This window comes from Manis javanica, chromosome 10, assembly GCF_040802235.1.
Source record: "Manis javanica isolate MJ-LG chromosome 10, MJ_LKY, whole genome shotgun sequence".
NCBI classification, from domain to species: Eukaryota; Metazoa; Chordata; class Mammalia; order Pholidota; family Manidae; genus Manis; species Manis javanica.
Window position 1 is genome coordinate 25,442,825 of NC_133165.1, and position 12,123 is coordinate 25,454,947.

At 47.2% G+C, this 12,123-nt stretch overlaps 1 protein-coding gene across 2 annotated transcripts; it reads right to left on the reverse strand.

Moving 5' to 3' along the window:
• Positions 1-4,583: 4,583 nt before the first annotated feature.
• On the reverse strand, positions 4,584-12,123 carry ZFAND2A (zinc finger AN1-type containing 2A). 2 transcript variants are annotated; one of them, XM_017656347.3, is made up of 5 exons: positions 11,882-12,123; positions 10,623-10,715; positions 10,086-10,180; positions 8,341-8,469; positions 4,584-4,905 (listed from the first exon to the last, which is right to left on the reverse strand). In XM_017656347.3, the coding sequence occupies exons 2-5, from the start codon at positions 10,675-10,677 to the stop codon at positions 4,750-4,752; spliced, it is 435 nt and encodes a 144-aa protein (XP_017511836.1). In that variant the 5' UTR covers positions 10,678-10,715; positions 11,882-12,123; the 3' UTR covers positions 4,584-4,749. The 2 variants fall into 2 exon arrangements, with proteins under 2 accessions (XP_017511836.1, XP_036864648.1); XM_037008753.2 differs by lacking the exon at positions 11,882-12,123 and adding an exon at positions 11,233-11,869.

A 12,123-nucleotide genomic window follows, 5' to 3' on the forward strand; every position in this document is an offset into this window, starting at 1 on the left:
ATTTCTGTACCTCAAAGGACATCATCAACAGAACAAAAAGGCATCCTATAGTATGGGAGAATATATTTGTAAATGACATACCTGACAAGGGGTTAACATTCAAAATATATAAAGAACTCACATGCCTCAACATACCCAAAAAGCAAATAACCCGATTAACAAATAGGCAGAGGATATGAAGAGATGGTTCTCCAAAGAAGAAATTCAGATGGCCAATAGACACATGAAAAGATGCTCCACATCACTAATCATCAGGGAAATGCAAATTAAAACCACAATGAGATATCAGCATCGAAAAGACTAAGAACAAAAAATGCTGGCGAGGATGTGGAGAAAGGGGAACCCTTCTACACTGCTGGTGGGAATGTAAGCTAGTTCAACCATTGTGAAAAGCAATATGGAGGTTCCTCAAAAAACTAAAAATAGAAATACCATTTGACCCCGGAATCCCACTCCTTGGAATTTACCAAAATACAACCTCTGATTCAAAAAGACATATGCACCCCTATGTTTATCGCAGCACTTTTTACAATAGCCAAGATATGGAAGCAGCCTAAGTGTCCATCAGTAGATGAACGGATAAAGAAGAGGTGGTACATATACACAATGGAATACTATTCAGCCATAAGAAAGAAACAAATCCTACCATTTGCAACAACGTGGATGAACCTGGAGGATATTATGCTCAGTGAAATAAGCCAGGCAGAGAAAAACAGATGTCAAATGATTTCCCTCATTTGTGGAGTATACCAACGAAACAAAACTGAAGGAACAAAATAGCAGCACACTCAGAGACTCCAAGAAGGGACTAGTGGTTACCAAAGGGGAGGAGTGTGGGAGGGCGGGTGGGGAGGGAGGGAGAAGGGGACTGAGGGGTATTATGTTTAGTACACATGGTGGGGGGGATCATGGGAAGAACAGTGTAGCACAGAGAAGGCACACAGTGGATCTGTGGCATCTTGCTGCACTGATGGACAGTGACTGCATTGGGGTATGGGTGGGGACTTGATAATATGGATAAATGTAGTAACCACATTGTTTTTTCATGTGAAACCTTCATAAGAGTGTATATCAATACCTTAAAAAATTAAAAATAAATAAATCCCCTCCACCCCCCCAAAAAAAGAATTCTCCAAACTTTCTACTCATTAGTATTAGCACTATGAACATTTAAAATGCCCCTGTGGCTTCCCTGTCCCTTGACACACTGCCATATACACTCGGGGAGCTACTCAGTGGCACATGCGTCAGCTGACCGCTGACCCCCTTAGCTTTAGATTCTCCAAACAGGCCATGAGGGAAAAATGCTCTGCTTTGTTCATTAAAGATGTAGCTACCTAAAGAGAACATGATGTTTTTACCAGATTAGGGAAAAATCAAATGAAACAGCTGATGAAGGCATGGGGAAACTGAGGTAGAGCAAGCTGCAGGACTTTCTGGATGGCCACCTGGTGCTTTCTACCAAAACTGACTCCACGCGTCCCCTCAGCAGGATAGCACTGATGTTATACCTCCAGGGACATCACCAGAGCAGAGAAGCAGCGACATGTCCCATCTAGAAGGCTGTGCAGCCATTCAGAAATAAGCCCTACCAGTGTTGGTGCAGCCAGATGCTCAGGGAGGCTGAAGAGGCAGGTGGGGCAGCAGGAGACCAAGACCTCCCCATCTGTAACCGCATGTCCTTCATGCTAATTTGCGGAGCAGGATGAGCAGGGCATTTCACTTTCCTCACTTCCATGCCCTCCTGGGCTAGACTATCTGGTAACACAGTGCTTAAGGGGAAATCTGAGCACCCGGGTCGCTCCCAGCTCTGAGGTGCAACAGGCCCCACTCTGCAGTCCGCTTCCTGAGGTCAGCCTTGGTCCGGAGGCAGATGATCCTCCTGACACTGTCCTGTTAGTGGCAGCCTCACGCTGGGTCAGAGCTCATGTCACTCACCTCGCCTCACCACATGGGCATTTCGTTCACATTAAAAGGGTGAGTGCAGGACAGTAAGTGTCAGAGGGAGACCATTCACATTACACGTGACCTCTCACAGAACATTGCCACAGCTGCTCCACTTGTTCATGCTTGTTATTGTTGGTAACCTCTTCCTATGCCTAATTTATAAATCAGACCTCTTCAGAGGGGTGTATGTATAGGAAAAGACAGAGTCTATTTAGGGTCAGTACAATCCATGGTTCCAAGGCATCCAACTGGAGTCTGGACCCCACCCCCCTAGGATCAGGGGGAATATTGAAGTGCACTTAAATATTCCATTCTCAAGACAAATGTGAGCACACTCCTGAATTGGTAATTCTTCCTAAAAGGTGGATATTTTTGACCTTTAGTTTGATCAAAAACTGCACTAATAGGAATATAACGCAAGCTCCCCGTTTTTAAAACTTCTAGTAGCTAGTTTAAAAAAAACAAGTAAAATTAACTTCTATGTTTTATTTAATCACATCCAAAATATCACTTCAACATGTAAACAGTATTTTAAACAATGAGGTATTTTACTTTTCTTTTGGTATTGTCTTCAAAACCCAAGGTTTCAGAGTCTCAACTGGGACACATCTCAACTGGGACTTAAGACCTGATCTGTATTTAGGTTTCATAAAACTCACACTTGAAAAAAAATAGATTCACATACCCAAGTTCCTAACATACTTAAAGCTTTTCTGAAAGATCGAGTCAGCAGCTTTCACTCAAACTTAACGTGTGGTCCCGAGGCCCTCAGCACCACCTGGGAATTTAGACGTGCACATTCTCAGGGTCTCCCCAGAGCCACAGAATCAGGAAGTTTGGGGTGGGGCCCGCCATCTAACAACCTTGGGGGTTGAGGCTAAAGGTTGAGAAGCACTGTCCCAGAACGAAACCACCAGGAGAGCTGGAACTGGCTTTGATCACCTGTGTGCACAGTGGGACTAAGTATGGCCCCTCCCCCATCACATACTGAGTCTGGGGAAGCTGAGGAGTAACCACTTGGGTCTAGGTTGGCCCAGGTACAAAGGGGTGTCCAAAACATTCAGATGGATGATCTGGTAAAATCAGGACCAGCTCAGATGGCATTCTGACACCTCCCTGACCTCTTTCCTAACACCCAAGGTCCCAGGAACGGGGCTGTCCATGGAAGTCTACCGCCTAGAGTCTGTAAGGTCGCATGACTATACTCTCAGTGGAATGGGACCAGCGCCGTGCAGATCCAGCCTCTGGACAAGGACCCTCAACAAGGCAGGCAGAAGTCCTACCCTCTTTCCTGGGCTCAGATGGAGCGACATGAGAACACAGCGTGATCAGCTGTCTGTTGTTTAAGTGATAGAAGCTTCCAGAAGAGTAGGTCCTTGCCTGACTCAGCCCAGGGCAGAGCTGCTCTTGACCTGGCACACTCAGATCCTTTTTCTCTAAGTTAGCTCTGAAAGTACTAGAGCACAATGTTATTTACAAAGTTAAAATCACACACTGAGTAAGCTTTGTCCATGGCTGGACAAACACAGCCATGTCATCTCTTTACTTTCCACCTGAAAGAGAATAAAAGAATAGCTTATTTTTTTAGATTTTTCTTAACTAGAAGCAGTTGACCATATAAAAGACTTAGGCAAGATAGGTTATTTTAGAAACCAATTATAAAATGTTGCTGCTTGAATACATTTTGTGCTTTGTAATTTAGGGGTAATTGAGGCTTGTACCACCTTCCTTACAAGTAAGCTAGCCACCAAGGGAACACGCAGCTGCAGTTGGGCCTTTGACCACATTACAACCAATTTTCAGTGTTCGCTCCTGGGACAAAGACTACTACGCCCAATACAAAAGCAACTCTGTGCAGACGTGCCATTTAGACCAATACCTGAATCGCTGAGCTGGCCAACTGGAAGACTGTGTTTACAGTTCCCAAGGGCTTGGACTCTTGAGGCTCCCGCAGCTGAACACAGGCACAGAAGGGCTGTGAGTACTTGCCCGACCCCTTCACATTTGCTAACCAGCAAAGCCATACCTTCAGGACAGTTAACTGAGCCTGGCTCAGGGACAGACAAGAATCAATCAAATGCAGCTAAAAAGTAATTTATGCCTCTACTTTTATTCAGTAGCAGGCTCAGGCAGACGTTTACACTGCCTTGAGGAGTACTCCTGGTTAATAACACTATGAAGGAGTTGAACTGTGTCCCCACCAACTGTTAGTTTCAAGTCCTCAACACCCAGGACCCCAGAACTTCACCTCACTTGGAAGCAGGGTCACTGCAGGTGTGACTGGTTACAGAACTCACTGTGGAGGAGAGCAGGACCCTGACTCCATGACTGGTGTCCTTAGAAAGGGCACATGTGGTCACAGACCTGCACAGAGGGCTGCCGTGGGAAGATGGAAGCAGGGCTGGAGGCGATGTGTCTGCCGCCAGGGAGCTCCAAGGATGGCCCCAGACCCCCAGCAGCGAGGGCGGGCCTGAAGCAGTCTCCCTCAGAGCCTCAAAAAGCACCAGCCCCACCCACACCTTGACCTGGGACTTTGGGCCTCCAGATTGTGAGAAATAAACTTCCGTCATTTAAGCTGCCCCATGTGTGGCACATTGTTATGGAGGTCACAGGAAACAATACAGCTAGAATCCAACTTTAATTTAGAATCCAATTTTAATTTAGAGTATATTCATCCAAACTCCTACAAGTATTTGACATCAACGACTCGGCACAGAACAATGCTCAGTCGTTCCAGCCCCACCTTGGGGTTTAAGCTGGTTCTGCCATTGCTGCCCCACGCTGAGCAGCCAGAGGCTCTTCTCACCCGGCCACACCGATGGGGCCGAGCCCTCGCCTGCAGCTGTGATCTAGAGGGTGTCTGTGCTGAATGCAGAAATTGCCATGACACTGGTCACAAGCCACCTGCAGCATCTCTCTCTTCTTGCAGCCCTCCTTTGAGCACTGGTATGTGAAAATCTGAAAAAGCAAAAGTTGCTTAAATATTTCAAAAAGGTCCAAGAAGCAATTTTTCAACAGGCCTGAATCAAACCATTAATATTTAAACTAGAAGCAATTTTTAGCTATATGGAACAAAGACACTGAAATTCAAACATCTGACTGTCAGGTGAAAAGATGAATATAATTAAGGAGACATGACAAGGTGAAGAGCACAGCACAGTGAGCTGAGGATTCACGTGAGGTAACTGGAGCTGCTTGCGATAAACACCAGCCCAACCCAGGGGCAGGGGGAAGGTCAGGCCTGAGGCATTGCGCACAGTCCCACACAGGGCGGCCGGCTCCAGGGGCTCTGGGGACAGTGGAGGCTGTCCCCATCAGGGGCAAGGGGGCTAGAATGCCTGTGTGTAGCCCCTGCACCCATTAATAGCTGCTGGGGTTTCTTTTAGGGGAAGGGGAAGACGATGGTGCTATAGATTCCCAGGCAATTTCAACTCTGAAGGTAAGAATGTCAGTAAAGATGGGTGTCAGCAGCCTGAGGACAGCCCTCCAGCAAGGACAGAAGGTGAGGGTGGCCTCAAGGGGCCTGAGCATGTGCAAACAGAGTATCAGCGGTGCCCACGCCCGGAGGGAAAAGGAGGGCACACACACTAGGGAGTGGACAAGGATGGGGGAGACTCAGGGTGTAAATCTGACTTAAGCCAAGAATAAGGATCACCTTGTCAATTTGGGAGCAAGGTGTGCCCAGTAGAGCTGTGGTCTTGTATAAAAGCAGGGAGGTTTTAAAAGGCCTACCAGAAGCCTGGAGGGCAGAAAGTGGGTGCAGAGCAAGAGCAGGGTGGAAAGTAATAGGGTTGGAGGGGGACTGGAGCAAGCTCGCTGAGGGCAGGGGCAGTAGGCTGAGGAACACACTTTATACTTGCGTGTCTGACGGTGAAATGAACGGGCCTCATGTGTTTATGTAATGGAAGTCATTATGTATTTAACGTGTTAGATGTTATATATTTGCGACAGTTGATAACTCACACCACGATCCACGATCAGAAATGGGTTTAAGCTTGACTAAAGCCAATTCCCAGAAGACAAGCATTTGCAGAGCCCATGTACTTGTTTTTAGAGTAATAGGACTGGAAAGTAGTAGTAGTGTGCCTCTAAGAGCAGCCACACTAGAAAAATCACCCAGGCAGACGGGCAGGGCCTCAGGAAGGGCAGGCAGCAGGGCCGGCTCTGACCAGACCTCCGAGGCAGCCCGGGGGGCCTAAGGGCTCTGAGAATCTGCAGTCCAAGGGGAGATAACAACCTGCAGTCTACTGACTATAAACCTCACCGAGTCTCCTTGGACTTCTGGTTAAGGACAGAAAACTGATCATGAGTATTGGCTCTGACTCCTCCAGAAAAACAAAAGAGATTTTCTGAAAAGGATAAACATATGAGGGCAAAGAAGAAATCAGCCACAAGATTTTTGGGGAAAAATAGCTCCTGGGCGGGTAGTGATTGACTGGCAGACATGGGAAAGCCAGGTTACAGCAGGCCAGGAGAGTCCCTGTGAGCAAACCCCCAGGGCTCAGACATGGGTGCTGCTGGGACAGGAGCGAGGGCTGCAAGTCTGGCAGACTGCAGTAGGCAGGGCCCCTAAGGAACAGAGGAGGGGCCTGGAGGACGCTCCATGTGCCCCCGAGAAGCTGGAAGCTGGGAGGGAAATAGAACGCCGCCTCTGGAGAATGTGATTAGCCGAAGAAAAAACCCCAAAGTCAGAGCTCCAGGCTTCCTGAGAAGTGGGCCAGGCAGATGGCCCACAGCCAGAGCCAAAGCCCACACCACTCCCACAGGGCAAACGAGCAGCCAGCAGACGACCACCAGGATATGTCCTGTGACACAGACACACCTGGCAGATCTCACAGGAAAGGCCACCTGTCCAGGAGGCCTAGTATCCAAGTAAGAGTCTGAAGGCAACCGAAGAATCCTAGATGACATTTCCAGAGAAAGCAGGAGAGTTTCCAGTTTGGAGGGGCCACTGAATGCCTAGCATGACAGGTGAGGTCAGATCTACACTAGGAATATTCAACATAAAGTTTATAAACTCTGGGACAAAGAGGGGATCCTCCAACTGCCAGGAGGAAAGCTGGTCCCATAAAGGACCAGGACAGAATGGCTTGGGAATTCTCTAGAACAGTAGCCAAAGTAAGAAACAAACGAAAGCCTGCAAACATCCGAGGGAAGAGTTCAAAGCAAGGACGTTATCCCAGGCTGCTCATAGATGGAAATGGAGAATGAAGAACTGAACGATGTATGCTCTCAAGTTACCTTTCATTCCTCCTCCTGAGAACAAGTAGTGGATGTCCTCCCACCACAATAAAGGAATAAACTAAGAAAACAGAGGACACGGGAAACCAGGGACCCATCATAAAGAAGATGCAGAGGAGGAGGGATTCCCGCCCCCTAGGAAACGCATTGGGGATCTCTCGGCTGCATCCTCAAGGTGAGAGGCCTGGGCTTCAGTCTGCAGCAAGGGTGGGAGTAGAAGAGAGTGGGTATAGGTGAGTGTTAGAATGGGGACAGCTCACCACTCAGCTCACACTGTGTGAATAGGTAAAGCCCCAAACTAAAGGGACAGCAAGACACACTCGCACTACAATACACACACGTGGAAAAAGAAGACACTCCAAACAAAACTGGCTAAGCACTGATAGTACAGCTGACCCTTGAACAACAAGGGCTTGAACTGTGTGCGTCCACTGATAAGCGGATTTATTTCAGTAAATACTGCAGAAATTTTTTGAAGCACAGCTACAACATGAAAGAACATTTCTTCTCACTACCTTACTTTATGTAACAACACAGCAATAATAAACACAACACACAAAATAGAAGTTAACCAAATGTTTCCTACCAGTAAGGCTTCCCATCAACAGGGGGCTGTTAGTAAAGGTTTGGGGAGTCAAAAGTTAAACGTGATTTTTGACTTTGCAGAGAGAAGGTCAGTCCCATCCTGAGCTAAGGGTCAACTGTGGTCTCTGGAGAACAGGCTCGTTGTTTTTCCTAACATGCTTTACTTCCAGATGAACAGATGTCTGACTAATAAAAATGCTAATGCTACCAAAGCAAGAACTCCAAATGTTCAAATTTTACATGCTTTTACACTTTGGTAGGTGGAGCATAGGAAAAAAGTGCTTAGTAATAGAACAGTTCTAGAAAACTTCATTAGCTCTTATCTTGGGAGAAAAAGGGTGAGATTTCTGTAGAGAAAGCAAATCCTAATGTAGATTCCACTATTTAGAGAATGCTTCTGTGACTGAACAAAACCCATGCCATTCACAACATAGGAAAACACTATACTACATAAGGGTTTTATTTTGTATGTGCATAACTAGGACTAGCTTTCATAATCAGGTAACTGACTGTGTTTCCCTAAGAAAAAATACTAACAGTCAGAGGTGACACAGACTCTGTGCTTACCTTTTCTCTCTTTCCAGGATGATATTTACAATCTCTATCCATGTGCTCACCAACCACCACATCTGGTATCTCCCCCTTTTTTATTGGGATTGGGTTGTTACAAAGTGGGCATACTGGGACCTGAACATCCTAAAAATAATAAGATGATATTGCAGATTCAGACAATCCAACTCACAAAAGAAAAGGGACAAGGGCTTAGCGCATTTGAAAGCAGAGAGAGGACAAACACTGGCATTTCAGTCACTCATGAGGTGTTGTTAGTGTAACAGATTACCAATAAGGCATCCCTGAAACCTGCCGATAAAGCTGCCCTAAGAGGGATCTAGTGGGATTTAAACATAACAGACTACCTACCAACTGTAGACCTGAGACAGTCAGACAAAAGCAGCCAAGGAAGGAGGCTGGTGAAACCACTCTGGAAGGTCTCAGAACAGCAGGCTGTCCATCCAGCACCATCTAGGAGAGGGGTAACCTGCCCAAACAGCTCCGGGTGAATGTGACAGAAGAAAATAGCCCTAAGACCCTCCAGCTCTAACTGCCACCAGCCTCTCTGAGCCTTTGAGGCTTCCCACGTGGCTTTTACATGCAGGGAGACCCACTCATCAGCTGACAGGGAGCACAAGCTAGCCTGGGCTCTCAGGACAAAATGGCCATCCAAGCCCAGAACTTGGGGGCTTGGAGGGAATGACCAAAGACCCCAGCAGCTAAATGCCCAGTGCAGTCGAAAGACCTGAGCCAGGGCAGGAGCTGAGGATACTTAGCACAGCCAGACAACCAAGATGACAAGTCACAGGCAGTCCCCTAACCACAGGGCCTATGTCTGCTCTGAGGATAGAGGCACCCAAGAGCTCTTCCTCAGTTGGCAAGTCTGCCAAATTAAGAAACGAAGCATTGCTAATGATCTCTAGCCACACTCACTGTCTAGGGACTTGGGGAGGTTAAATCAACAAGTAAACGGGGTGGTTTGGCCTCATGATCAGCTCCTGGTAAATAAGAGAAATGTGAGTCACCCTCCCCCGCCCCTGCCATGGTGGCTTGGAAAACACTGGAGTGTCAGACCTTGGCCAACTCAGGTCAAAGTATGTAAAGCCCAGTCACTCACTTGTCTAACTGCCATCATGGTGAAGCAGCCAAGGATTCATACAAAGAGCTCACTCAAATAACCTCTGAACCTCCCAGGATAAACTGAATAGAGGCTGGGAGCCATCAGAAAAGTCAATAACAAAAGTCTTACACCTTTGGACTTAGCAAGTCAACTTTCTCAAAGTAATCTTCTGTTTTCTAGTGCATGCTATCTGAATCACCTAATATGACATCTTGGCTGCAGATACCCACATAAGTATTTTTAGATACCTTCCACCTCAATTATTAAACCATTTCTTACACCCCATGAAAACACAGCTATGTTTCCCTTGGTGTAATGAATTAAAGGAACTAAGTATTTTAACCTGTAAACTAAGCTATGACTCCACATGTCCCTGGAAATACAAGCTGTTGCTTTAGCACCGTGCTGCCCAGAACTCCCTGTGAAGGAGGCATGGCCACGTGCCTGCACAGTATAGCAAGCACTGCCACACAGGGTTCTTCAACACCTGAGCTACATCTGAGATGTAGCTGTGTGACTGAGAAACTGGACTTTGATTTCATTAAATTAACAGCTACATGTGTCTAGAGTCTACTATTTTGGACAGCACAGCTTGAGGCAGTGAAGATTAGAGACTTCTGGGTAAAGCCTGCTAAGTTACCTTCTTGAATGCAAAAGGACACTTGTGTGCAGCACAGGTTGAATGATCTTTACAGAAATCTTGCTTACATGCATCACATTTTAATGGAAGAAAATCTAAAAAAAAAAAAAAATAGTGAAGTGTTTTAAATACTAGAACCAAAGAATTACAGATCATATTAAACAGGCATTTACCTACTCCAAGTTCCTTATACCTATCAAATACATCCTAGAGGTATCCCATGTGAGAAAAACTGGGGATCATGAATTCACAATGTCAGTAACACTGAAGAACCGACAGAGTTATGCCTTTCAAGGTGATCCCATAGCAAGTAGTATTCAAGCAGTTAAGCAGCACACTTTGTACCCTTGTCACCTGGCTGTTGGGTGGGTGCTGAGCAACAATGCTGAACAGAATCCACACCTTGGGCCACCTTCCCAATATTGAAAGACCAAGACCCAGAGAATAGCAGCTAACAGACGCTATGGCCAATTCTTCCCCATGAAACAGCCAATAAAATATCCACTTTTCTATTAATATTCTCTTAAAAGCACTTACCTAGCAGCTTGCAAGTTTTTTCTGAACAGTGCTTCCCCAAATCAGGGAACTCCATGAGAAAGCGTCCAAAAGAATGGCAGGATGAAGTATCACCTACAAGACTTAGAACAGTTAGACAAGCAATGATGGCCCTAATTCTAGTCACCAGGATTTACAATTAACAGCCAATGAAGGTAAATGAACATGCTCTGTAAAGAGTGATAAACATCCAAGTCAACCTGGGGCCCAGCAGGGCACTGACGCATCTCAAAGTCCTCTGCCAGAAAAGAGCAAAACGGGAGTTTCGCACAAGCACCACCTCATTCACCTTTTAATTCATCTCATGTAAACGTATTTTGACTCTATTGACACGGGCTTCCCGTATTCACTTTACATGGCTGCCAAGGAAAGTTACAGCTTTGGTGAAGTTTAAATCATTATTTCATCTACCCATTAACACTTGTTTACCCAAACATAACTCCGTTACCAAGTGCCAAATCACATTAGTTGAGCACACTACCCCAGAGAGATTCAGATGTTTAACTCCCTTATGAATTGAGTTTCACTTACAACTTAATTCTTAATAATTAACCTGTAGTTGATCAGGGAGAAGAACAAGCCGTTCACTCACCGTGGAAAACCGGTTACTGGTGACGCTACTGCACTTGAGAGAAACGAGTCCACCGCACTCCTCACAAGCCCCCCTCCATGTTCTGGCACCCAGCAAACCTCTCTACATTGTCCTTCCCAGAATTCAGATCCCGACGGCCTTTTCCGGACCTTTCCATCAGCTCTCTCCACTCCTGGGGGCGTCTCCTATGCTGGCCCTTGAGCCTAGAATACTCTGGCCCCACCTGGATTCCATCTGCTCATCCCCTTGGTTCTCGGTTTGGAGCGTCACTTCCTCAAAAGGGGCTCCCCAACACCCTCACCACGCCGATTCACACATCCCCCAGTCTTACGGACCCTCTAACTCCTTTCCCAACACACTCATCCGGCTTCTAACTGCAAATTCATTATTTATTATCAGCTCTACCGAGCGCAGAGCCCAACAAGGGCACGACACCGAGTGGGTGTTCCAAATCTTTTGCTCAAAGAACTGCCGAGGGTTCGTCGTCCATCCCGATAGTCTAGTGCTTAACACCCCTGGACCGGGGTCATTCTGCTACGACGCTACGCCCTAACTGTTTCAGCCGGGGCCCGAGAGGCTGGAGAGGCTTAGGACCCCACGGACGGCCTCCCGTGAGACCCCAGGGCAGGCTACCCGGGGTGGCCCGCACCTGGCTCTTGCCGGACGCCCGGGCAGCAGCGAACGCGAGCGGAGCGCGGCGAGGACGAGAAGGGTGTCCCTTTCCGTAGTCAGCTGCGAGGCAGGAGGCCAAATGGACAAGCAGAACCGAGTCCGGGAGGCGGCGGAGGTCCGTCGGCGTCCGCGGGAAAGCGCAGCATTGCATCGCTCTGAGCCCCCTGCCATTTATCTTAGCCGCCGCGGCCCCGGCATCCCAGGCGCTCCCCGATACGT

What these genes read in the sequence shown, in the direction of transcription:
- ZFAND2A (XM_017656347.3), bottom strand. Translation starts at nt 10,677, where the DNA reads ATGGAGTTCCCTGATTTGGGGAAGCACTGTTCAGAAAAAACTTGCAAG. An exon ending in AAAAACTTGCAAGCTGCTAG is followed by an intron (nt 10,181 to 10,622) that starts GTAAGTGCTTTT and finishes TTTTTTTTTTAG; the next exon opens with ATTTTCTTCCATTAAAATGT. An exon ending in ATCCTGGAAAGAGAGAAAAG is followed by an intron (nt 4,906 to 8,340) that starts GTAAGCACAGAG and finishes TTGCTTTTTCAG; the next exon opens with ATTTTCACATACCAGTGCTC.